The 26,754-nt window shown below is 35.7% G+C and overlaps 1 protein-coding gene and 1 long non-coding RNA gene across 2 annotated transcripts in view; one reads left to right on the top strand and one right to left on the bottom strand.

The window, feature by feature from the left end:
- Positions 1-223: 223 nt before the first annotated feature.
- Positions 224-14,990, bottom strand: LOC128083797 (uncharacterized). Its single transcript, XR_008208194.1, has 3 exons — positions 14,919-14,990; positions 8,981-9,053; positions 224-342 (listed from the first exon to the last, which is right to left on the bottom strand). It is a non-coding gene; the product is annotated as an uncharacterized LOC128083797 (long non-coding RNA).
- IMPG1 (interphotoreceptor matrix proteoglycan 1) overlaps positions 336-26,754 on the top strand; it is a 52,809-nt gene continuing 26,390 nt past the window's right edge. Inside the window, exons 1-9 of the mRNA XM_052689338.1 lie at positions 336-551; positions 10,977-11,210; positions 16,829-16,995; positions 17,199-17,227; positions 19,697-19,764; positions 20,556-20,644; positions 22,367-22,513; positions 24,079-24,137; positions 26,129-26,149. Of these exons, the coding sequence (XP_052545298.1) occupies positions 485-551; positions 10,977-11,210; positions 16,829-16,995; positions 17,199-17,227; positions 19,697-19,764; positions 20,556-20,644; positions 22,367-22,513; positions 24,079-24,137; positions 26,129-26,149 (881 nt within the window). The 5' untranslated portion in view covers positions 336-484. The remainder of the gene's footprint in view (positions 552-10,976; positions 11,211-16,828; positions 16,996-17,198; positions 17,228-19,696; positions 19,765-20,555; positions 20,645-22,366; positions 22,514-24,078; positions 24,138-26,128; positions 26,150-26,754) is intronic.

The following is a 26,754-nucleotide window of genomic DNA, read 5'->3' as shown; positions in this document are numbered from 1 at the left end:
AAAGGCAATAGGCACCAGAAGAGACTTCCGTTGTTTATCATAGTGCTACTGAAGTCTACTGGAGTTGACAGATGCTGCTCCAGAAGGTTAATAAGATGAAGAAAGCTCTTCCAGCTGGACCGTAAGAGGGATTATGTCTGAGCAGCAGATAAAAAGATTATTCCAGAAACAGACACTGCTTTTTTTTAAAACATCGTCACTCTTGTCTTACCACTTCTGTCCCCCAGGCTAGAAGTGTTTGCTTTGGAGGTGTTTGTCCAGCTCTTGCATCCTGAAACCTGTTGCACTCTTCACTTTGTCGTGATTCAAACCAGTCCACAGCTGAAGACACCTGAAAAATAACTAACAAACAAAAAATCAAACATCAAACAAAGAAGAAGGAAGTTACTTGGGGATTTTAGTTCTTAAAAAAACTTCAACTTGACCTCAATGTTGTAGTTCCTTGTATGATTTTTTTGAAAACCGTGAATGATCAACAGACAGAATGCATTTGAAAACTGGATTAATATTCTTGGCCATTTGCCTTGCTCTCCAAGTTCAGGGAAGCAGAGGTAAGTTCATATATAAACGGATTATACTAATTTACACTGCATTGGTTGAAAAGGAATGGAAAGAGCAAGTCATTTTATCACAGAATTTATTTCATTGTTACTTCTCTGGAATTTGGAGTCATGACAATTCTGAAAGAGACACCACAGTTTGCGAGACTGTTGTAAAGTTGAAAAGAGAAAGGTTGACATTTCTCAAGTGTGTTCCCTTTGTTTTACCTGCATATGTTCTGTTGTAAAAAAATATATTTAATTTCAAAAACATTTATATGGAAGGGCTAAAATAACTGACAGAGCATCTGGGAAAGTGCTGACATTGCTAGAGGTTATCCATTATCCTTGAAACGAAGGGAAAGTAATAAAATATATTTTTGTATTTATTTGTCAGTTTTAGAAAGTTCAGAAACTTTAAAATGCACAAATTCTTTAGGAAGAAAATGTACTTACAAATAAACAAGAAATTGCTCTGTGCAGAACAGAACAAGCAGGAAAACGTAGACATTACAATAGGAAAATAAAAAGGATACATTTGCTAACATAAGTACATCTTAGGGAAAGATAAAACAGAAAGGAAACACCCTATAATCACAGTAACAGGACAGAATATTCTCCTTTTGTGATACACAGTATGATTTTTTAAACACATTTTGATAAACAGATCTCAATGAAAGTAAAATGAAGTATTGATTTGTGAAATTATTTCCAAGTAAACAGAAATATAGACAACTTTGGTGAACTTAGTAAAACATGTAATTACTACACCTTTTCAAAACATCAAAAAGTTCAAAGCAATTTTAAAGTTTCTTCAACAATAGAAAGGAAAAGTTGATGAGATTTTTCCCTGTTCAGTTCACATTCAATATATTTAGAAGTCTGGGGAAAGTCTTTAATTCTGAGGGAGTTTTCTTACTAACTTTTCCACTTTTACACTTTGCCATTTCCTTAATCAAATTAAAAGCCAACATCACAACTGCTTTATACTTTGCTCAAGTGAATCAAAGATTTATTTCCATGAAATCTTTTTTACATAATATATTCTTGTCCTTTCAAATATAACAACTAATTGCAATGGCAGCTGCTTATAACAAAGCTTATATATTTACATGTGTATATAGATAGATAGTCTTTTAATTTTTTAATTATTGATGGCTTTATAGAGAAAAAAAAATTCTAACATATTAGAAAAATGCTTTCCAAATAGTTTTTAAAATTCAGCTTGATATGAACAAACATATAGTAATTACTTCTTACTGTCATTTAGTTATGCCATATTTAATATCTCTAAATTGCATTGTTATCTCAAATATATGCATACAAATTTCAAAGGATTTAATAAGTATTAAGTCTTAGGAATCTCCTTTACCAGAGCAGAGTTGCATCCAGAACTGATATTTTGTGACTTAGAATTAGGGTCAGGTACTTCAGGAAAACATTTTTGAAAGTATGCAGACTCTCCCAGAGGTGTGAATACTTATTTTAATCACTCATCAATTATCCTAGCATAGAGGATTAGGGCTATTCCATTTTGAAGTATATTTCAACTCCAAGAAACTAGAAAACAAAAGATTAAGATATAGTATACTTCCATCTTAACAAAAAATAACAATAAATATAAAATCTCCAAATACTTATAGGGTTGGTTGTTATTTTCATCATGAAAGAAAGTATCTGAAATTCAAGTTCCGATATTTCAAGGTAAAATGGAATTTGCTTAGAAATGTCTGTTGATCCTTTTTGCCCTACTCCTATTTCAGGAGTCATCCACCTTAATGCTAATTGGAGGAATACCTCCAATTCCACAGCTAACAATCAGGAAACTGTAGGGAGCAACATAAAGCCTTCAGAGATGGAGTGTTTATCTTTGGTCATGGCTAGTGCCAAAATCCAGGATATGACCTCAGTACTTGAACTCAGATCTTTGCCACTGTCCTAATGCAAACTGTCACTAATTATAGGAAGGGAAAGTGAGGGGAACAAAATTTGTGTGATGGCAAAAACTATACAAGAAAAATAGGACAGTAGTTATTAACTACTGAACTTGTAAACACTGAGCAGTCAGACAAACCAGCAAAATTTAGGGAAGCTCTAAACTCCCCAAACTACGCATTAATTCTGAGTAAATCCTAGAACTTGATACTGAGAATGTAAAGGAGACAGAACATGAATGGCTGCTTAGTGTTAGTTTTTAATCAGCAAGCAAATATTCTCTGTCTACTCAGTCATTCTCCAGGACACAAAAGATTTCTGTATGGTCTTTGAAATCATTTTAATTCATTCTGACTTACTCCTTCCCTCTCAACTGTTCTAATTCAACAACAGCCATTACAGATCTTCATTACTATAATTGCCCTTGAAAAAAGGGTTAAGCAATTCCCTGCCAAACACAGTGCAAGTAAAAGAGCACATAAGGCTTCAAAGAAAGAAAGAAAGGAGAAGACGTCAGCTTTCTGCACTGGTATTCTCTACATTCACACGTAATGTATAGATTACAAAGTTAAAGATTGCTGTCCTGGCTATGCTTATAAAGAGATGAGAAGTAAAACATTAAAAATATATGTATTGAGAAGTAAAACATTACAAAAGAAATATATATGGGGGTTATTTAATTCCTATATATTTTTAAAAGAGCCAAAAAACCTGAATAAAATTACAAAATATTGACATGGAATCTTAAAGATTAATTCTAGATGTCATCACATCCATTAAATACCAATTAGTAAATTATAACTGACTGAACCATTAGCTGGGTGAGTATTTTTTCTGACTACAACCGTGGACAAGACAAACATGCTTAATCATAAAATGCTTAGTCACTTTACAAATAATATTTGTAGGTAACAACAAAATAATTTTAGGAGTTGATCTTGATTTTAGAAGTTGGATTTGATGATCCTTATGGGTCTCTCAACTCAGGATGTTCTAGGATTCTACTTGGCGTCTTAGCCTGCTAGAAACCCAAATTACAGTTTATGTGAATCTCTATTCCAAAGTTAACTGCGGAGTTAACTGTTAACTGAAGCCTAGTGGCTTCAGTGGTGCACTAGGAGAAATAGACTGCATTCATCAGATGTACAAAACCTATTTCTTCTTGCCAGAAGGAAAAACATGTTTTCCCCTTTACTTTGGTACCTCTGTCCTATTTTATGTCACTTTGGATCAAAGCAAAAGGCATTTAGTCCCTCTCTATTATTTTTCTGATTTTATCAGGTACAATATCCTGCATGCTTTATGCAATTTGCCAGTTTTAAAACACATCTGCCACATTGCAGGTGTGTTTATATTCTCTTAGGTAATTTCAGCATGACTTACCACAATATGCAAGCATACAGCCTGACAGAGCAACATCATTATCCTCATGTCACAAGAGCATGACTACCAGAGGTATCACAAAGAAACTCCCCTGTAAGAGGCTCTAGAGTCATTAAGCACGTCAACAGCAGTTTAGCAAACTGAGTCTTAAAGCAGCTGTCTAATCACAAAAACACCTGCATGTGGAGGACCCAGATTCTGTTTAAAAATTAGGAAAACCAGGAGCCTACATAAATGATTGAACTTAGGCCATCATGCTTGTCTTTTCAGCAGTGAAGTTCTATTGGCTCTAAAATTTCTACTTCAGTGCAGAGCCAAGAATATCTGCTTGTTTACCTCTCTGAATCTTTCACTAGCTTTCTCAGGCATTATCCAATCATGCATTAACAGTCTTAGGATCCCTGAACCTAAGTTACCTGCAGTGCCGGTTTTAGTAGGTGTGCTCCTTTCCTATGTATTAGTCAATACAGAAGTCCCAGATATTTTGGGAAGGAGGTAGTAATGCACTCATCTTTTACTTTATGACTTTGCTATGGCTCTATGGTGACAGTTCCAATCAACTTCTCTTTCCTCTTTCCTTCTCCCTCAAAAGTGGATAAATTTGATCTAGATCAAATAAGGATAAACTTGATCTAGATCAAATAACTGGACAAGTATATCTCCAGCTGTCCTTCCAACCTAACTTGCTCTGTGCAGATTGACACTTAGTGCTTTTCAGCGATTCATCTTGGTTCAGTATTGTTGAGACCAAATCACTCTCTGTTAAAATAAGAAAGAATCAGCCATCCTAATAGTTGTCATATCTGAGCAGAGCTACTTCAATGTCTATTCAACACAGTCTTTGACCTGTACCATCACAACTGCTGAAATCTTTATTTATGTCGCAAAATATTACTGTAATTTGCACTTATGCTGTTTCAGTGAATTCTCAGAGGCTGGTCATACATTTTTAGTATGACTGGTTAGAAAAACAAATAGCAGAGGTGCTCAAATGAGTGTTTTACCACCGAAGATTGGATGCGTTCCTCCAAGAACTAAAATATTTAAAGCACTTTCTTAAATTCTTTGATGGAAACCAAAGCAGATAACTTCAGGCCAAATGTTTTTACGATGGCCAAAGTAACACAGATATGTGTATATTTCATACATCAAGATTAAAAGTATTCATTCTTCAATACTGTTTCTAGTCTCAGTGATGCATCTTAGCCTGTTACAGAATCCAAATGATAGCAGTGAAACCTTGGATGGCATTCGATATTTTCTCTTTGAATCCCAGCAGCACAAGTTAGTAGAGATAAGAATTAACAATGAAGATTCCTCACCAGAACTTGCACTTATCTGTCTGAAAGTGAAATAATATATTTCTGCTCTAAATGAGACGTATGATGCCAAGGAAAACATGACTTTCAGTTAGGAAAGAAATACATCAGAATCATGTTTTGATTCTAAAGGTTTTAACATGTTCAGTATTTGTGGATGGTATGGGCTGCATTTACAGCAAAAGTGAATTCATTGCTGGTTTGTATATGATAACTCTATTCACAAAAGCAGTCAAATTTTCCCAGTGGCATATTATGTTTTCTGTTCTCATCTGTAAGAGGCAGATAATTCACCAGAATTCTTACACTGTGAGTTGTTTAGTTACAATGATTCAAGGATGCTACCAAATTGTCTACTTAGAGAGGAAGAAATAATTTTGTTGGCTTGTAACAAGACCTAAGATCACATTTCATAAATATTATGTTTCAAATGACCATCTTCTTGGCCTTCTTTCTGATGCTGATTGATTTAACAACTGTGTTTCTCCACCTGGCATACAAAATCACACAGATTTCTGCAAGTAATTGGGAACAACTAGAGGACCATGATGTCTAATTTAGTTTCTCAGCATTAATGACTTGCAGATATGAAATCCTTCTCATTTACTGACAGACATCTAAAGCACCCTGGTTGATGAAAACAAAGATTTTTTGTACCAAAATATAAACCCAGGTTAGTTTAAAGGATTGTGCACAGGAGAGAAAAAAATGTAATGATAATTATATGTATATATACATATTTACAAAACAAGTGATGCACAAAGGAATTGTTCACCACATACTGACTGATGCTCAGCCAATCTCAAAGCAATGGCTACCCACCTAGCCAACTCAACCTCAGTTTTCAGTTTTTTCTCATGATGTATGGAATATCCCTTCGGCCAGCATAGGTTATCTGTCCTGGTTCTGTCTCTTTTCAGCTCATTGTGCCCCTCCTTGCTGGTTGGGCAGTATGAGAACCTAAAACATCCTTGGCTCTGTCTAGCTCCACTCAGCAACAACTAGAAACGTCAGTATCTTATCAACATTGTTTTTCTCCCCAAACCAAAACATGGTATTACACCAGACACCAAAAAGGAAATCAGCTGAAACCAGGACATTTGTGAACATGTGCAGGCAGCATTTTGTCGTGTGGAATGCAAGTGAGAGATATAGGGACCAGATTTGTTGTATGTTCATCAATTCCTTGGCTTGTAAGTGATGCTGAATATAGTAAGAAACAAGCTACACAGTCAGTACACTGGAGCTTTTGTACTCCTAGGGATAGCACATCAGGTTCATGATACTTAAAGGGAAGGTTTCTAGTGGACATCAGTCAACTAAACAGAGGGTCTTCCAGTCTGGAGACTTGTCCCTGTCCCTCACAGCTCTTTGCCACATCCTGATACCAAGGCTTCATTCTACAGGTAATGTTATTGTGCAGTGACACATAAGAATGACATTCACACAAGACAACATGCCAAATAGCTGACTCACTTTTGTCAATATTAATTTTAAGGAAATAAAATTACTTAATTAAATTACGATACTGTCTGCATCAACAGTAGTTGAAGAATATACAGTATCAAATATAAATATAAGTAAACCATATAGTCTTGTACACATATGTAGGACCTAGGCTGCATTTAATCATAAAGTTGTGCCATATTTTAATTTTTCCCTGTTCATCTAAGCCCCTTCAGTCTGATCAGACCATTCCACACAAGGGGATTGAGACAGTGTGGCATTAAAGGGATATTAAAAGGAAGACAAGGAGAGAACATATTAGAGGCACCTTGTCTGTTACTGGCATGTGCCATTTGAATTTGGGTCCTTGCTACTCCCACGACAGGAGAAAACTGATTCTGAGAGACACAGACATCCTCCGTTGTGCTTTCTGTTCTCCATCTGGTATTTACAGTAATCAGTCCTTTCATAGATCTCAGGATCAACTATGACTAGTCATCCTTGCTTTTTCCATTACTAGTCATCCTTGGTTTTGTTAACTAGATTAATTATCAACATGGGGGTTGCTAACCATTTTAGTCCTGCTGTATATTTGTTAGGTCACATAAACACATTTATGGCATCTTTCTTTAATTCGTCTTCTTTGATAAGCCCTTCTCTTGTTTTATTTCAGTAGATCCTCTTACATAAGACTTGTCTTTTAATTAATAATTATTTCACATTGAAAGCTATATATCTCATTTATCAATCAAGTATTCCTCTCTTTCCTAAGAATATCCATTTATTTTTCAGATTAATCATGTTGTTCACACATGTCAAATCTTGTGATGATTTTAATGATGAATTATTCAGACTTCAATAGCTTTGTCCTCATATCATCCTGAATTTTGCTGCTAAAACCATGTTACCACATTTAACATTCTTCCCTGGTCAGTTGAAATGAAAAGGTTGCTTCTGAATTCATGTTTTAGATAAATGTTCCTACACAAAGATTGTCACTGTTGCTAAAACAAATAATCAAGCAAACAAAAACCCAGTGACAAAATCAGAGGCCTCCAAAACTATTACTATTAAGAACTAGGCATGAAAAAAATTTGTACAGAAAGTAAATGATTATTTCAAGTTTTTTGAGAAATTATTACTGTTTATCTTCCTAAAAACAAAATCTGAAGAACCAGCAGCACTACCATGAACATTAAAGCACTTTTGATTAGATTCCAATATGATCAAGATTGCTTTATTATGCTTTGAAAAGTGCTTTATCACATTTCAAAAAATCATTGCCATATTTGTCTAAATTCAGGAGAAATATCAACTGACATTGATACAAGTGATGTAAAACTACATCACTTTTTTCCCCAAATAGAGAATTCAGAAAATGGGGATAATTATGCAGACTATTTGATGTGAGCATAAGGAAGGACAGTTGCAGTTCCGTGCAAGGCACCCTGGAGATTAAGCTTAAACAGAGTAAAATATTAACAGACTTTGACAATTATTTACTCTTCTGATCTAAAACCATCAAAAAACCCTAAAAATGTTAGACTTATCTTTTAAAAGTATAACTGAGATGAGACAGTCACCAAAGTCAAATTGGGCAGAGTAAACATTAAGTACATTAACTCCATATATTGAAGAAAAGATAATGACGATAGCAAAATATTAGAAATAAAACTTAATCTTTAAGAACAGTAAAACATCTTTGTATTATTTGAAATTCTTTTACACAATTAATTATGTACCCTGTAAAATTTACATCTTGCCAGTTCACCCAATTACTGTGTTGAACAGCAAAAAGGAAATGGTTCAGTGTTATAATAACACAATCCTTTTATAATTTTGCTCAACCTAGGCCATTGAAAGAAAAGCATTTTGTAAGCTGAAGATGGAGTCATATTATAGTCAAGCACATGGGTGAATCATCTTAGACGAAATTAACTTATTCTTAGGTAAAAATTTACCTATTCAAAATTTCCAAAGACATGGAAGAAAGCACAGCTTGAAGACTTATGAACAAATAATGTTTGCAAACAGAACCAGTCTTCTTCCATTCATACTTAGTTAATGTTAGGAAATAAGTATTAAAAAATAATTTGGAGAGAGGATGGTTGATGTTTTGATGTTTCTCCAATTCAAATTGAGCTTGAATTTAGCAAAAAAAGTCACTTCTAGACTGATGATAATAGTAACTGATGATAATAAAGTTTAATGAAGGAAATTCACTAACTAAAAGATATAAAAGGAATTAAACCTATTAGAGTAAGCATGCTTAAGCAACATATTCCTTACGTTAAAAATAAATAAATAAATAAATATAAAAACAGAAGGAAAAGAAAAAGAAAAAAACCTGACACCTACCCTGAGTAGGCCAGCAGAACAGATGCAGATAAAGTATGGTCACTTTTCGGATGGAAAACCCCAAATAGCAACCCTAATTTGAGAACAGGGAGAGAATTCGAGGTCATTACAGCAATCATTTGTGAAGAATCTCCTTTGTCAGTCTTATGAATAGTATAATTCTTAATTCAAGTTAATGACTAAGGGGCAAATCCTAGGAAAGAAGCAAATCCTCGAAGAAAGGCCTCTGCTCCATGCAAAAGCCATCAAAGAGCTTAATGGAAAAATCCTCTGTCCCAGTTGGTCAGACTGCCTGGGCAGCTGGGCTATAGCAGTTAATAGAGCTTGTAACAGGTAATAGACTTACAGCTGGCTTCTTTCCACATAGATTTTTGGTATTTTCTTCAAGAGGATTACAGAGGGCAGCTTTAAGATTTTACTGGCATTGTATTTTCCTTGATGGTAAATCTATCACTCTCTCCTCATATAACATTAAAATAATTCAGTGTCTCAAATGATCCAGTGTTTGGTCCCATTTAGTTTTTGGTGGACCCCCAGCCATGTTTTCACAGTGCAAGTTCTTTTTATTCCTTATTACTGTAAAGATCCTTTAAGGAATCTTCACTGATCTGACATTATTGAGGAAAATAATTACTTCAATTGGATTTTATAACACTATATGACTGCATCATCATTTTCCCTTGTCTTGCAACATTTAGAGACTTCTAGGCCTGCAGGCTGCTGCTTCTGGCATGTTTTGCTAGGCCATAACAATCACATGTGTGTCTTCACTGTATATGCATTTACATTAGTAAAACATTCCTCATAATCAAGCAGTCAACTAATTTCCATCTCAAAGTCTACTTCATAATATATGTGTCATTTTTATGCTTCTTACAGTAAATACTGAATGTTAATTCTGAAGTTAAATATGAACTGAGATATACATACACGTACATATGCAAACTGACAAAGATGGTAGAATTTCTCCCATTCTGTGGTTGGAATGCTATTCTTTTTGCAATAATATGATTTTCTTTAATTTTTCTCTTATCATTTATCTGCCAACTTGTCTTTAAACATTTAAATAACAATATGGTCAATGTGATTTTAGCTTCCTTAGTTTCTCTTTATTTATATAAGAACATGATAATGTTTGTTAGTCTTACTCTACCAAATTGACAATGTTTTACTCTTAATTTTTTGGAGACTATTTCTCCAGCTATTTCTACCACTCACTGATCTCACTCTTTCTAATGTAGCTGTTCCGCTTTGCTGGGAATAATTAAAGATCTATTGAGAGCACTCAGGTCACTATCATCAAGTGGCAAAGATGCATAATTGCAGTCTGTTCTGATTAGTATTTCAGTTTTGGTGAGGGATGGAAAGAGCAGTGCACTGTGAAGTGAAAGACTGGAGAAAGATATTTCTGTCCCCAAAGACAATCAAACTCCTGTTTAGCTTTTGAAAGAATGTTTTTCAGTGTCTGGTTCCAAGAGTGGGTGCAAGCCTGAACCCAATGAAGAGAGATGTGCCGAGAAGCCCATAGTGAAGATTAGAACATCAAAAAGAGCACAGCTATTTCTCATATCTGTTAGCATACAATTCTTTTTATACAGTAATAAAGATGTGCTTCACTTTCTCCAGGATCCAAATAGCTATTTATTAGTGTGCTTTACGTTTCATTACAGACTTATACATAAATGAGATGCTGTAGCACTAATTCAAGTGCCTAAGTATCTTTTGTGGATCTAACACAAAATCTCTTTTGAAAACAAGATTTAGGGCTTCAGAAACTTTTTGTTTTGTTTGACCTGAAAGTTATATGATGAGCTATAAGTAAATTACTTATCAGGTTTTTCAATCCCAGTTGTCCAATGTGACACTGGACAATTAATCCAGTATACTGACAATAACACAAAGAGCCCATATATTTGCATTCATTTTTTTAAACATGATCTTGCATATACCTATGCAATGTACATTTATGTATATGTTTACTTTTTGTCTTTTTCAGAAATCCCCAATAAAACAAATCGTGGTGAAGCCAAACAACTTGCAGATGCCTCAGGCTCAGACAAAACAGAAAGAACAACGAAGAGGTCCAGAGTGTCAACTATAAGGAGGATATTTGACATGGCAAAACACCGAACAAAGAGATCACCCTTTTTTTCTACTGGTGTGAAAATTTGCCCACAAGAATCAGTGAAGCAGATTTTAGCCAGTCACCAAGCTTACTACAGATTAAGAGGTAAGAATGATAATTGTAGATTGTACTTTTTCCCTGAATTACTGACAAAGACGTTACAGAATCTTGATCTTTAGCTCTAGACAATGTATTTGATATTTATTTTATGATTAAAAAATACATGTACATCAGTACAGCTCAAGACAAGTAATTACCAGAACAGAATAAAACAATTCACTCAAAAGACTATTATCTCAGTGCAATGCTTTTTAGTATGGCAGAACATGAAGACCAAACCATGCTTGCACTACTGTATGAAGATGTACCACTTTTCTAAAAGTGCAGCAGGTACTATCTTTGCTACTCATTCTATCCCACTCATTCAAGACAGGTGATGAATAGTATGTCATTTCACAAATACATTGGAGAATCTGCAGTTTTATTGAAAGTGTGGTTGTGCTGTCACAGTACTGACACCAAGATAATTGCCAGCAATACCTGCCCAAGACTTTAGTCTCATTTAGAGAAATCTAGAAGTTTGGAGGGTTTTTTTCTGTTCTTTTCCAACTTCCTCTCTCTTTTCTTCCCTCCACTTCTTTTCGTCTAATATCTTTAGAGAACTTATAGAGCTATCTCTTTGGTTTTAGGTCCATAGACACCATAGGAAAAATAGCCCTCTGTTTCTGATATCTTTTTCTCTTCCTCCCTCTCTCACTCCCATTCAGTGGCTATTCCAATCTGTTTTTGTTTTTGTTTTTGTTTTGTTTTTTTTTTTTGTTTTTGTTCTTTGTTCTTTGTTTTTTGTTTTTTTAAAAAAGCAGAATTTGGGGCTGGAACTGGACTTTCCAAAGCTTACTTTAAAACTGAGTCAGCCTTTCAGGGATGCAAGTATCTAAGGCAACATCTTAAATCAGCTCTCATATGATCTTTGAAATCAGCTTTACTTACACACCTGTTCCTTACTATTTATCTTCAGCCATTCTCAGAGCTCCCTCTCAGCTCTTTTTCAGAGAACCATTAGTTCTCCCTAATATGAAACCTATACACGGAGCTGTGAAAATTTTACTCTAGCAGCCGCATCCCACTTGCAGCACAGACTAGCTACACTAGTGTCTGTAGTCATTCCTATGGATACAAACATATTCAGAAACTTTTGTGGGATTGAATTCCAAGCCAGTGGGCATTAGGGAGAATTCTGAAACCTATGTCAGAGGCTGATCCTCAAAGGCTTTCTTAAATGCGAATTAATCCTGAAAATCCCTAAAACTCACTGGTCATGTCCCTGATTGATCTGAAAACACGGTCTCATAGGACACACTTGCATCATTAGCCTGAAATCAAGTACCGTGACTGTGACATTCTCCTTTAAAAACTAACGATGTTGCTAGTAACATCTTTTTGGAAAGCAGCACATCAGTTTAGAGTGCAAGATTGAGTTCTGTAAACCTTGTAGTGAAAGCAGGTTTAAAATTACAGATCATCTTTCCCAGCAGAGCATCTTACACTTAGAAACTTCTCTGAGTAGATGTTACTCAGTTCTTCAGCTGGAACATTTACCAAAAAATACACAAGAGAACAGAAGTCTGCAGCTGAACAATTTGTACACACATTCAGGAAAAAGCTACTACTTGGAAAGCTGCGTGTTCTCTATTATAATGTCCTTTGTTAAAACCTCAACAAATCTTTCCTTCAAGGAAAATATCATAAAACCAAGATATCTGTAGTACCAGGGGAGCATGCTAGCATATCTGTTGAGTATGACAAACGAAGGAAAGAAAACAGAAGTGAATATTTTGTGATGCAAGCATTATTCTTGAAGCAACACCTGGTAACCACAATACAAGCCTACACAAAAAGATGTATCTGTGTAGCCATGCTGGAGACTACACCATGGAACAGCCTTATCTTCATTTTGTTTTTCAGAGGTCTGTTCTTTGCCTTATATAATGTCTGGAAGACCTTCTCCATCTCTCCAAGGCCCATAACACATTTAGAAATGTAACAACTTTGTAGATAACATCTATTCTCTAGAGAATGTTACCACTTCCTTAAGATTTTTTTTTTTTTTTTTTTCAATATTCTAATTATTTTATGCTAAAATTCCTTCAGGAATGAGCACACAACACAAAGCTGCTCAAATATATGTGCTCAAACAGTAACTATTGGATAAACTTCATCAGGTTGAAGACAGACTCTCAAGTGCATGCAAAAATGCATGTGTCCGTGCCTGAGGCCCCCAGCACAAGAAAGACACGGAAGCATTTGCCCAGAGGAGGACTATAAAGATAATCAGAGTGCTGGAGCATCTCTACTATGAAGAGTGGTTGAGGGAGCTTGGCTTGCTCAGTCTGAAGAAAAGAAGGCTCTGAGGAAACCTCATTGAGACCTTTCAGTACATGAGAGCTTATAAACAGGAAGGAAACTGCCTTCTTACACAGTCTGAGAGTGATAACACAAGGGGAAATGGCTTTAAACTGAAAGAAGAGAGATCTACATTAGAGGTTAGAAGGAAATTCTTCACTCAGAGGGTGATGAGACACTGGCACAGGCTTCCCAGAGGAGCTATAGATGCCCCATCCCTGGAGGCCAAGGCCAAGATGAGTGTGGCTCTGGACAATCTGATCTACAGCCAAGGAGGCCGAAACTTGATGATCTTTCAAGTCCCTTCCAACCTAAGCCATACCATGACTCTCTGAAACATGCATGGAATCACCTAAAAAATCTCTTCATCTGGCCATGTATCATTTTTATCTAAACCCTGAAAACCGGATTGCTTTTTGACAGATATTTTATGTTTATTCAGCAGTTAATACACATTTTAAAAAAAAATTAAAAAAAATGAGAGTTGTGAGAAAAAGATAACAGAATGTAGCCTTAACCTCTGAAAAACTCTTTTTGAAAACCCCTGTTTTCAAAAGATAGCCTGTTGCTTTTTAATAATCTGGCCACCTATGTTTCCCATACAGCTGTCCTGTTTGGAGGGCAAGTTGTTCCTGAGTTATTAGTCTGATGTCCTAAGAAAGAAATGTGAAAAAAGCATCCCTACATCAACTTTGGATAATAACCATTTCTAGCACTAATTGCAGACACTGGTGTATTAGATAATGCAGATAATTATCTCACACTAAGTCAAAGCAGGTGACGGGCACTGAAAATAAACGTCTCATCTCAAGGTAATGATCTGTGCAAAATAAATTTCTAACATGCTAGAAATTCCCATTCTCTAAAAGCATTTAATTTCAAGCAACATTCTGAAGTCTATTTCTTTATCTCAAGTGAGTGAACATTATCCTTTTACAAAGTGAAAATGCAGCTGGCTTTGTTGACTCTTGGGATACCAGAGGAATCCTCAAGTAGCAACAGATGCAGTCACCTATTAATGGGAAGGTTGAGCGACATCTGAGATAAACTGAAACGATTCTACTCAAAACACATTGGTGCTAGCTGCCACCAGGCTATGATGGCTGTTTTCAACAGCAGTGTTCAAAATGCCTGCAGGGGACAACCTACAGAAGTGATCATTTCTACAGGTGATCAGGGACACCGGTCAGTGATTTTAAACATTACCTAGGTACAGATAGGATTGGTTTGAGGCTTAGCAGTGTGCTGTGCAAAGTTAAGTGAAATCCAAACCTTTTGGGTTTGGGGATAGGCAAGTTTATGAACAGGGATCCAAAGAATATTATTGTATCCAAACAGACAGCAGCTGTCTGGAGGAGAGACCAGTTTATCTTTCAGAATCTTTTGAAATTATAAATGGTTTCAACTTACAGCAAGGATGAGGCTTCAGCAAGCTGTTGGTAAACACACACTCCGAAGCGTAGTCCCACCTGGTCCTCTTTTATGGAGTACTGTGTCCAGGTCTGTACAGTACAAGAAAGACAGAGTGTGTTAGAGAGGGTCCAGAGGAGAGCTACTAAGATGATCAGGGAGCTGGAGAACCTCCCCTATGAAGACAGGATGAGGGAGCTGGGCTTGTTCAGCCTGGAGAAAAGAAGGCTGCGGTGTGACCTCATTGCAGCCTTTCAGTACCTAAAGAGAGCCTACAAACAGGAGGGGAATCAGCTCTTTGAAAAGGTTGATAACAGCAGGACAAGGGAAATGGTTTTAAGTTGAAGGAGGGAAGATTTAGATTGGATGTCAGTGGGAAGTTCTTTACAATGAGAGTGGTAAGGTGCTGGAACAGGATGCCCCATCCAAAACCAGGTTGTTTGTTGTTGAACTTGTTGTTCAAGGCCAGGTTGGACTGGGCCCTGGGCAGCCTGGTCTAGTATTTAATGTAGAAATTGGTGGCCCTGCATGTGGCAGGTGGGTTGGAGCTTCATGATCCTCGGGGTCCCTTTCAACCCATTCTGTGATCCTCTGCCTCTCAAAAACTCACTTCTGTGGAGATACTTAGAACCTCCTTGGTAAGAAAAGTAAGGAAAATAGACCCTATGAAGTATTTCTGAGCAGATTTTTTATATCTAAGCTACTGGTGCTTTCTCCCCTTCCTTTCTTACTCATGCATGTCGCAGACCTCACTCAAAATTTTAAGAGAGCAAGTTCTTTGCAGCAAGAACATATCTTTTATAAGTTTTACTTAAAATGCCTGACAAAGTTCTGACTTGTAGAAAACAGCTTTAAAAAAGGCAACAATCAAGACCAAGGCCAAATATACTTAGTAGATTTATAACATGTGAGTAATGTTCAATGGAATAATTACAGAATCAGCCTCCTCTATTAGGCTTTATATACTCTCGTGTAATTAAATCAGTTAGCATCCAATAACTCCTTTAGAGCCATGAATACCATCTTTTCCAAACCTCTTCCATTGTTACGTTTTCTTTGTGTTCACTTTCATTTCTCCAGATGATGCAGAATGCTACTGTTCTCACAGCCACAATCCCTGGTAACATCCTTTGAGGTAGCCTGGCATTTAACTGGACTATTAACCACCACAGAAGAGATTTTTGATACTGAATATGAGTGTATAATGTTGTGTAGAAAGAAAGGAAGTGGAGTTCTTTCCAAAGGAATTTTACCTATACTAAGTAATTCAGATTTTCCAGAGGTGCTTAAAGAAACATAAAGCATGTATATGCTACAGAAAGCCTTTATCACTTATGTCAAAAAGGCTGACTGCAGCAGAAATTTAGAATATAAGCAAATATTTTCAGCATGCTGCATGAAAAAAAAAAAAAAAAAAAAAGATAATTTAACACTTTCTTACATATATGAGCAATATTAAGATCTTATATATTTTCACTTCAACCTGTTCTAAGCCTAGTTGTGTACGAAACCAGTGTATATGCTTAAAATTTCTATTATTCCAGTATGAAGACTGCTAGAAATTATTAATCTACTTCCTTGTTTGCTGGAACTTCCAGTGCGTGTATCTTTGAGGTGAACAAAGTGTGCTTTGTGTTTGCCCTGTATTCATGCTGATAATATTGGACCCAATTAATCTGTTTTTTAAAATAAGGAAAATAACAGTCCTTAACTGAGAGCAAATGGATCCTTCAGCAACAGGGCAAATGACTGACAACTTAGAAATACTTAAAAGACCTAGAAATATCAAGAAGATGACTTATTTACTAAGCACAGTAAAACGTGTAAATCCCAAATCACATTAAAAAGACTTTCAGCTTTACTTTTTTTGGTACAAAACATCCATCCCTAGCCCCTTTCTTCTTACGCAGTCTGCCAGGAAGCTGTGTGGGAAGCCTTTCGTATTTTTCTGGATCGGATTCCCGATTCTTCTGAATATCAGAACTGGGTTACTGCCTGCCAGAGGGAAACCTTCTGCATATTCGACATTGGCAAAAACTTCAGCAATTCCCAAGAGCACTTGGAAATAATCCAACGGGTAAGGATTACTGACATTTATTTAAAAACGGAGGGAGACTTCCCCACCTGCTTATAGAAGGGCAAAGTATTGCTCAGGTAGAGGAGGGGGCATATACTAGAAGAAAATAGTAAAAGGACAGTAAACAAAGGATCTAGCAGGCTTTTTCTCTATGATCGGATACACTCACCAGTAAAATGCTGTTTTTCTTAATCTTTCCACAGCGAGTAAAACATAGAACCTTCCAGGAAAGGTAAGTAGCACAAGTAAAATCTCAGCACTTAATGTTACTGCCATTCTTGAAAAAGATGCGTTGATGTGTGGATGTGAGCATATATATGGATAGCACTGTGTTGTATTTAGTGAGTGCTGTGAGAGATGTGTGTGCTCCATGTTACAGAACACAGTAATTACATCACAAATAATTAAGGCAGGAGAATACCCGCATTGTCTGTTCAACTTAGATCTAAATCAAAGACTGTCTTCTTAGGCTACTACAAGCACAAATCCATGTCAAAGCCACAGCCTTACATTAGAATAACATTCATGGGCAACATGACAAAAGATTGCACACAATTCCTACAATTTTTAAAAGGAAAGTCAGGGAGCTGAAAAAAGTGTATCTGGGAGGCTACATGATAAATGGTTAAAAAATTCCGTTCTTTCGCTTTATCTTTTGTCTGTATTTTTACATGGCATGCTATTTACTCTGATAACTATATTGGAAGAGGATAATGCTCCTGGCAATCATTGCAAGTCAGAGATGGCAGGATTAAAGTTGCAACATTGAATTTTCTCTCATATAAATATACCATAGTACAGATGAAAAATATCGTTGTCCACACTTTCTGATGAATGTATTATTTTGCCCTCAAATAGTCTTAGATTTTCAGAGATAGCAAACAATATTTTCCATTCATACATTGTACTGTCTCAAGAATACTGAGTTCTTATGCATCTTTACTTATTATAACATGGGATCTTTGAGTATTCTTCTTTCTATTAAATGTATTTTCAATAATGTAGGACTTAATTAAACTTTGCTGGAAGTCCAAAGGGAGATCTTCTCACTCAGTGTAGTGCAAACAGCAGCAGGAAGGCAGTGAGTGAAGTGACTTATTTCAGAGTTCTTATGCTCTGTATAAACAGCATGGTTTTCTCCAGGCACAATTCAGAAGATGAGGTAAAATCTATGAAATTACTCAGATTTTAGCTGGAAAAGCAGGTAGCTGTGATTATGCATTGTTGAACTTCATTTTTACTATTAGGTAGTTTGGGGAAAAGTTCTGTATTTCTGTAAGATATCAGATAGAGGGATAAGTCTCAAGTTATTTGACATTATGAAAACAACATAAATTTTATTTCTCACCACACAGGATTACCAGAGAATGTGGTAAATTCAGAGCTGTCCATGCTGTTTTATTTATGCTATTCAACACCTAGGCTGGTCCTGTGTCAAAATGCAGCCCTGCCATCTTTTCTGTCTATTCTACAGCTTCTTGCTGTCGCAGTTAATGTCATACCACACATTTGCAGAGCCATAGTTTTTTCCATTCCATTTCCAGTTTTCACATACATTCCACTTGTATATTCTACTTTAATGATAGCCATTTCTATGCAAAGGAATTCTATTTATCATTGTCAGTTTCCATGATGGGGCTTTTCACTTTCATGCTCTTTTTATATTTTTTTCCCACTCTACTTACAACCCAAAACAAATTAAATTCTTCACCTCAGCTTACATGAAAGAAAAATCTCAGTGAGTGACTTAAAACATTCTTATCTATGAAACTGTTTCTAAAAGGTACAAAATAACAAATATTGTTTTTAAGAGTAGAAACTATTCTACAGCCTTAACAGCAGAAATCTTTAATGCATCTACAATAAAGTGTACCTGTTGTATGTGTGCATACATACTACTTTGCTGACAGTACAAAAAACAATCCTGTAAGGTAGAAAATCCATACTCATCATATACTTGAGTTTTCAGCCATCTACCACAGGGATCATGGGAGACATTAACTGACAGATATTATATCCACATCCAAATCTAAATATTTTTACAATTATAATAATCTTAACCTAGGAATCTGATTTGAAACTATATTAGTTGGTAGTGGTTTGATGATATTCTAGTGTAGGCTAATAGCAGAACAAAAGGTCCTCCCATCTTCTTCCCATAGCAAATCATGAAATGTCCTTGAAAACATGGTATTTTCATTCACTCAAATATTTTAAGGCTAGAGAACTCACAAAACTATCCTGATAGTATGAGATATAGCAAAGGAAATAATCTGTTTGTTTAGATAATTCACGATGTCTTGTTCACTCTTCTGCCAGTGGTCAACTATTCAGTGACTTAGAGAAGAATCAGCACTGTATTCACCTGTGTGATCCTTCTCTCTGACTGCTCAGGAAAATATCACTATGAAAGCTTGTGAGCAGACTCACAGGACTGGGAGGAGAAATATAATATGATCAGTACTTTTGTTCATTGAAAGAGCAAATATGAGATAGAAGAAGAGGAAAGTAGGCAAGCATTTCTATAAACTGCTGAATATAAAGCAGCCCTGTTTAACCACATCATCATATATTTCACTGCAAATAACTTCATTAATTTAACTACATCTAATGCAGATATCATTTCTACATTTTGTTACACCTTCACATTTGCTTGTAAGCATGCTGATAATTAAATCATTCATTTCTATCTGATTGATAGGAAAGATGAAATAACCACAGACAAAACAGGTGGCAAAAAGCTGGAAGACATTCCTTCTGTTTCTACAGGTAAAGTCAAATCTGCTTGCTCTGTACCTGTCCATCAAATAGAATTGCTAAAACCAATGATCTTAGTAGGCTGTAACTGAACAAATGCTGTAGAAGCACAGCAAGTTCAGTCAAGTACAAGAAAAGCAGCTTAGCAAAATAGTATGTAATAAGCAGTTCTTGTTTCTTGTACAGCTTGTCTGCTATTCAAATGTAGCATTTTTTATCATATATTTATTTTCATATATTCATTTTCAATGTCTTTAAATGCATCTTCTAAACTATATTTTGCTAGTTTCATGTATAGTGAATGAAGCATATTTTTCTTCAGTTGTAAAGTATCATTTAGAGCATTCGCTGCTGCATTTTTTTTGGCCAAAATAATCAAACAGAAGAAAATGAATATTATTTCTGACAGAAAGTCACAGTGAAGCCAAGACATTACATTGAGTAATTGCTTAATTTAGACATATCAACACTGCTGCATACCAGAATTCTTTAAAATGATAGAAATATATGTAATTATAAAAATCTGTAAAAATATGAGCATTTGGCTCAAGGAGGAAACATCCTGCACACATTTATAGGAAGGTTGAATAGGACAGAATCATTGATTGTAAATTCTAGCATGGTAGTTTTGCCTCCAAATGGAAAACTGCCAAAGCTTCTTGTTACTTTAAATTAATCAGAAAGGAAAATCACCATAACGCAGACAAAGATCTCAAAGCAAGATGACCAATAGAGAAAGGGGAAGATTTGTCCATCTTAATGCACAAACCATTCTCATATGATTTTATTCGGAACCCTGCCAGGTGCCCCCAGCGTATCCCTTTCTTACACACTGGTACCTAACAGAACACTGCTCAATGAGATTGTCAACGAGACCAAGACTCCTGTGAAGGTGAGATGAAGACTCTCAGCCTGTTTTCCTATTCAGCCTTTTCATTCACCTTTTCTTTTTGAACTGAGCTAGCAGAAAAAGAGGGACAAGAAAAAAGGGGGAAGCCTTTTAAATGCTAAGTGCTGGCTAAAATAGTCACAAGGCAGCAATATATTTATAGAAATTAAGTTTGCCTTGATCTTGTGTTTATACTGTAGAATAATCTTTAACAGATGAGCCATATCTTTTATATAGAGTGAAAAATATATTTTCCTTCAAAACTGAGGCATCCCAAGTAGTGGCTTAGAAGAATTAAGTATGGAGAATTAATTGGGGCAGAAAATATTCTTTCCAATGAGAAAACATTGCAGTTATATGATTCCTCTACTACTTATTCTTGAAAACTACCAAAACCCAGGTGTACATATGGTCCAGATGTCTTCAGTAGCCTTATGCCAGCCCATCCTACAGCAGAAATGGAAATCCCATCCCTGCATGGGATTCAGGCTGATATGTTTTCTGTTCTTTTGGACCAGCTTCACCACAATCATCATCTTGCTCTTATTGTTATTTTAACACAAGGTATAAAAAGCTTGGCTAAGAGTAGAATTATCCTAGAGCAAATTCAAACATTAAAAAACGTTAAAAGACTACAGAATATAACTTATTAATAAGTATAAATAAGCCACGTATATGCAGTCAGTGCAGTAAAGTTTCCGGAGTGACATCTCTGTATCACTTCAATAGGCACTTGTGCTCCAATACTTTGAATCACAGAATCACAAAGATTGGAAAAGATCTCCAAGATCATCTCCAATCTTCTCCATCATAGTCCAATCATTCACTTACCACCAACATTTTCCCACTAAATCACGTCCCTTAGTACAACATTATAGATTTCTTGAACATCTCCAAGGACTGTGACTCAGCCACCTCCCTGAGCAGCTAGTTCCAGCATCTGACCACTCTTTTGGAGAAAAAAATTTTGAGACATCTCTCTCAACCTCGAAATTAGCAAAATTATACTATATTTAGGATGAGTTAGGAAATCTTTCTGAATGCACCCACAGTGGGTGCGTTCCACAAGCCACTGTCAGCTTTTGGAAAGTAATGTTAAGGAAGGGAAAAACTACTAAGCAGAGACCAAAACTATTAACAGTACTGGGAATTAATAAATTAAATAAGAGTACTTTTAATAGTAGTAAAGTCATCTGCACAGGAAAGGTGTCACATGAGTAGAGCCAATTCTACTTTGTTCTACTTTGTTTGGGAAAACAAATACGAGTGTCTGAACATGAAACTGTAAAAGACACATTCGCAGTTTTTCTATTATTAACTAATGTATTCTGAAGGTAGGATACCAACAGGTTTTATCATTTACTTGTTCCTTTTCCTGAGGTCAAGAACCATCCTCCAAAGTGGCAAGCCATACCACTTTAATAACATTGGAAACAAGAATTGAAAACTGCAAAAAAATGGTTTGATTTGCTTCATTTTCTTCTATGAATACAAGAGAATGTAAAAGGTAGCTCTCAAGTCACAGTAATAAAAACTTATTTGCAAAGACAGAAGAATAAAATCAAGTGGCTGTGAACTGTCACCATTTGTAGGGTCTGGTTCAGAAAGCTTTTTGGGGCATGGGTTTAAAAAGGAACTCATCTATCTATTAAGTGTTGAAATGTAGGGGGAAAATGATCACTCGCCTTTATTTCTCCTTTTTTTTTTTTTTCTCTCCTCTTTTAGGAACTAGGAACAAATACAGTCCCAGAACTTCCTGCAGAACAAATGGTAGAATTCAGTGTCACTCTCACGGATCAGGAATACACAGCTGAACTTAGCGATCCCAACTCCCCACAGTATCAACAATTAGCTGCCAAATTTCAACTACAGGTAAGGAGGCTTAGTGAACACTGAAATCTTGGTTTTATACCTTGTATAGATTCATATCATGAAGCTACTTCCACCATGAAAAAAGACTAGAGTAAGCCATTCTCATTTAAAGGAGACAATATTCTCAAGACCTTCAGTTTCCAATCAGATATTACCATCTCTTCCCATTGTTTAGGCCATCTGTCCAGCTGCCAAGCTAACAAGCAATCATCTTGGTCATCAGCGAAACCTCATAACTGATGAGAAGAATGTTGTTCCATCTGTAACTTTAGGAATATCATGTGGGATTAATCAGGAATTCATGGACAATATTACTTATCATAATTTAATTTCTGCAATAAACGTAATGAAAAATGTAATATAAATGTTAAAAGTAATTAGCTACTCTGTTCTGAACTATTTTTCAAAGGACTTTCAGTCATTTTTGTTGTTCATTACCATAATTTCTCTAAGAACTAGAACATCTGCAGTGTCTTCATATAATTAATAATGATAATGTAATGTTCAACTATCATTTTTAGAGATAGCAATTAATGATGATGTTCCCAAAAGCTCTTCTTAGTAAAATTAAATGAGCTTTCTCATCAGTTTCGTGAGTGCTCCTCAGTACAAAATATTTCACTATCCTTGTTCAGTTTCAGATATGTGTAGAAAAACAGAAGAACATGTTTGCAGAACCAATAAAAAACTGGATTCTCCAGTATTATCCTCAAATAGGACTGCCTGCATACTTTGTTTATTACACGTGTTGCACAATGGTGCAAGTCAGCAATATGACTTACATTTAATTAATTTTAAAGTATTCCTATGTCATAGAATAAGTAGAATATGAGGAAGTGGATATGGGAGGGAAAAATAAAATGTTTCTTGATTAGTAAGCTATTTTCCGTTGTTGTGAAATTTTATCTGATCTCTTTGTAATGTCCATAGCTGTTCTTGACATGAAATGTTGACAAGATAATGATTTGTAGTCCAGTAGCATGAAACATAGCTGATGCACTTTTCTCCAAAGAATTTCACAAAGGAGATATTCTTGTTTACATAATTACATAATTACTACTTCTACATCATTTTTACTGTTAGATCAAGTAGTTACCTCCATTCTTTTCCTTACTAGCAGAAGAAATGCTGAGATGATGTGCTGCCTGTACCATGGCAGGACCAGAAATTGAATCAGAAAGGAACTGTGCTTTTTAAAAAGAATCCCTCTTCTCTTCCAAAAAAGATGTACATAAAATAGATATTTTGGCAGATAAATCTGCATTTATCAGTTAGCTATAGCTCAAAATACCGTCGATTACTGAGATGCTGAGAAAAATTCTAATCTGAAAAAATGTATACAGAGATAACATTTATTTTGAACTTATTTTGCCTATTAACAGGTAAAGCAGACAGCAAAGATTTTGTTACAGTTGAGCAATGACAGTTGCACAAAAAGGGCAGTTAAAGTTGTTTCCTAAAGCCCTCTCTGAAACATGAAAAATATAGTCTAGGTATACAACCTGTGGCTTTGCTTTTTAGCCATAACAGTTACACTGAATTAATGAGTTTATGTTTTTCTATAGATGCAAAAAATATTTGAGAAACTTCCAGGATTTAAAGAAATCCACGTATTGGGATTTAAGTAAGTAAGAAAATGGGGTTCATTTTTCTATTGGCTACTAGGATTCTACTCTCCCTTCTTTTCTTCACATGGAGAGGCTTATTGATAGTGGAATATGTGTTTCAATAAATAGAAAATAGTTCTCTGGGAGCAATAAAGCAACAATATGGAGAGAAGTGCAAATACATTCCAAGTGAGACTACAAGCTTTCAAATTATTAAGAAGTAGCTTTAATTATCTGAGAAATCCTACTATAGGTGAAGTAAAATAAATGCTCTGAAATTATCCATTAAGGACTTTCTTAAATGACAAGGAGAGTTAAAGGTAGGATAATTTAGATGGCTACACTTTGTATGTGGGTCTTGCGCTCTTCACGGTCAAAGTGAAGCTTCTTTGGAAAGAGAAAGTTGCATGAGGACACAGGTTCACACACAAAATTTTCAAATAGGTTTCTGCCAGGTATGTAAAAAAATTCCTTTGATTAGATTCCTGTTCTGTCTTGCCAGTTCTATTAGTTTTAGCTTCTTTCCATGTTTACTGCTGATACAAGCTGCCGTGTTAGTTTTTTTCCAATAGAGAAATACAGTTCCTTCCAAAAACTTCAATTGTGCTTCAATAGATAAAAATACATTATGTAAAGAGTAAAGGGAAAACCAAATTGCTAACAGCAGTAAATAACATAAAATTGAAATTAAAAGAGAAGGAAGAGACAGAAATTTGTGGTCTTACGGCACAGCATTAGGAACATTCAACTTGAAATACATAATGAAAAACATCTGTATCAAAATGAAATTTTAGAAAAGCATTCTTTTTCCAGACTGGCTATGGGCATCCTCTGTGCATGGAGGTGACTCTGTGCATGGCGGTGACTCTGTGCATGGCAGGGGGGGATTGAAGCTAGATTATAATTATGGTCCTTTTCAACACAGGCCACTCTGTGATTCTATGATTCCTAGCTTTTTGCTTATAAAATTGCTTGTAAATAGGAGAGAAAAGAGCAAACAAAAGTGAAAATGACTTGCATATCATTTTGATAATTAAAGTAAGAAAAGAAAAAGCTGGCTACTGCATAACAAGTAAATATCTGCAATAGCATCTTACAGATACAACTTACAAGTAATCTCAGTTGAGACTCAAAGAGATCTGTAATCTACTTCTGCTTAGTATCGCATTCTTAGCTTTCTGTAGCTGATAAGCAGGTATATTCATCAATGTGAATGACCAGAGCTGCCCATCAATTAGTGATTGACTTAGCTAGGTCTACAAAAACAGACCTTAGGTATGTTGCTGTCCACAGAATCACAGAATCACCAGGGTTGGAAGGGACCTCAAGGATCACAAAGCTCCAACCCCCCTGCCACATGCAGGGCCACCAGCCTCCCCATTTAATACTAGACCAGGCTGCTCAGGGCCCCATCCAATCTGGCCTTGAACGGGGCATCCATTCTCCTTTGACCGTATCACCACATTTATTCACAGCATTTTCCACAAGGCAATACAAAAAGATAGCATTAGTGATGTGCCAGAGAATTCATCAAGGGAGATAACGACAAGAACGTCAACATAGGCATCTCCTTCAAAGTGATTAATAGATCATTACCCCTGTGACTAAGATGAGAGTAGGTATAATGTGCACAGTAACAGTTGCTTCTACTGTCAAAGGTGTTCATTGCTTTTGTAAAGAAATGATCAGCAATGCTCAAATTGCACCATTGGTAGTGAAAAATAGGAAAGCTATTTCAAATATTTCAGACTGTCAAGATAAAGTAAAATTCCTGTTTTTCCACTCAAAACACGATGATTTGCACTACTCTGAAGGAAAAAAGAGCAATGATGGAGAACAGGCTGTCATTTTCACACAGAAATAAAAATCATAGGTAATGCATAGAAGATAAATTGTTAGCAGATATTTTTGATGTAAAACTGATTGATTTACCAGTATATATAACTCTTTGTTTCTTTTTCGTTTGCAATCCTCTATGGTACTCTTTTTTTTCTGCGATGAAATGAAGGCAGAAGAAGGAGAAAGATGGGTAATTTGCCTCTAATTCATAATGAAGCTTGTTCATTTTATAGTCTAAGAAATTAAGACAAATCAATAAATAGTATTTATCTTGTGACCAAGTGAATTGATTTGCGTTCTGTCCAAGTACAGAATTTCTGACATAATGCAGCAGGGACAGATTTCATTTTCATCTGCAAGGTTCATACAATCAAGCTTGTCAGGATGTCTCTCAAGGAAAGGAAATCGCATGACATAGGAAAATTTACATTCAGATGATAAAACATCTTTATCAGTCATAAACTTTAAAAAAAAAACCAACAAAAACTGCCTATTAAATTTTCAGTTTTGATCATCTGTGTGTTTCCATACAAATGTTATCTTCAGTAAGTATGCAGGATTTTCTTAGTTACCTGTGTTGTCATGGCAAATATTGTGGCAAAGAGACCAGTTACTAGATTAATAAAATACAGGGAGATATGGACTTGTAATACAACTATGGGTGCTTTTTTTGGCTTAGAAGTGCTGCTGGGGAATAATATTTTTGGCAGATCCTAGAATTTCTCTTTTACTGCTAGTTTAAATGGAAGAGTTTTCTACTTCTTTTCCCAGATTCTTGCAACATCACATAAACAA

The sequence above is a fragment of the Tympanuchus pallidicinctus genome, unplaced genomic scaffold (assembly GCF_026119805.1).
Source record: "Tympanuchus pallidicinctus isolate F22 unplaced genomic scaffold, pur_lepc_1.0 scaffold1, whole genome shotgun sequence".
NCBI classification, from domain to species: domain Eukaryota; kingdom Metazoa; phylum Chordata; class Aves; order Galliformes; family Phasianidae; genus Tympanuchus; species Tympanuchus pallidicinctus.
The sequence above is the reverse complement of the archived record's forward strand: the minus strand, read 5'-3'. Positions and strand labels throughout refer to the sequence as shown.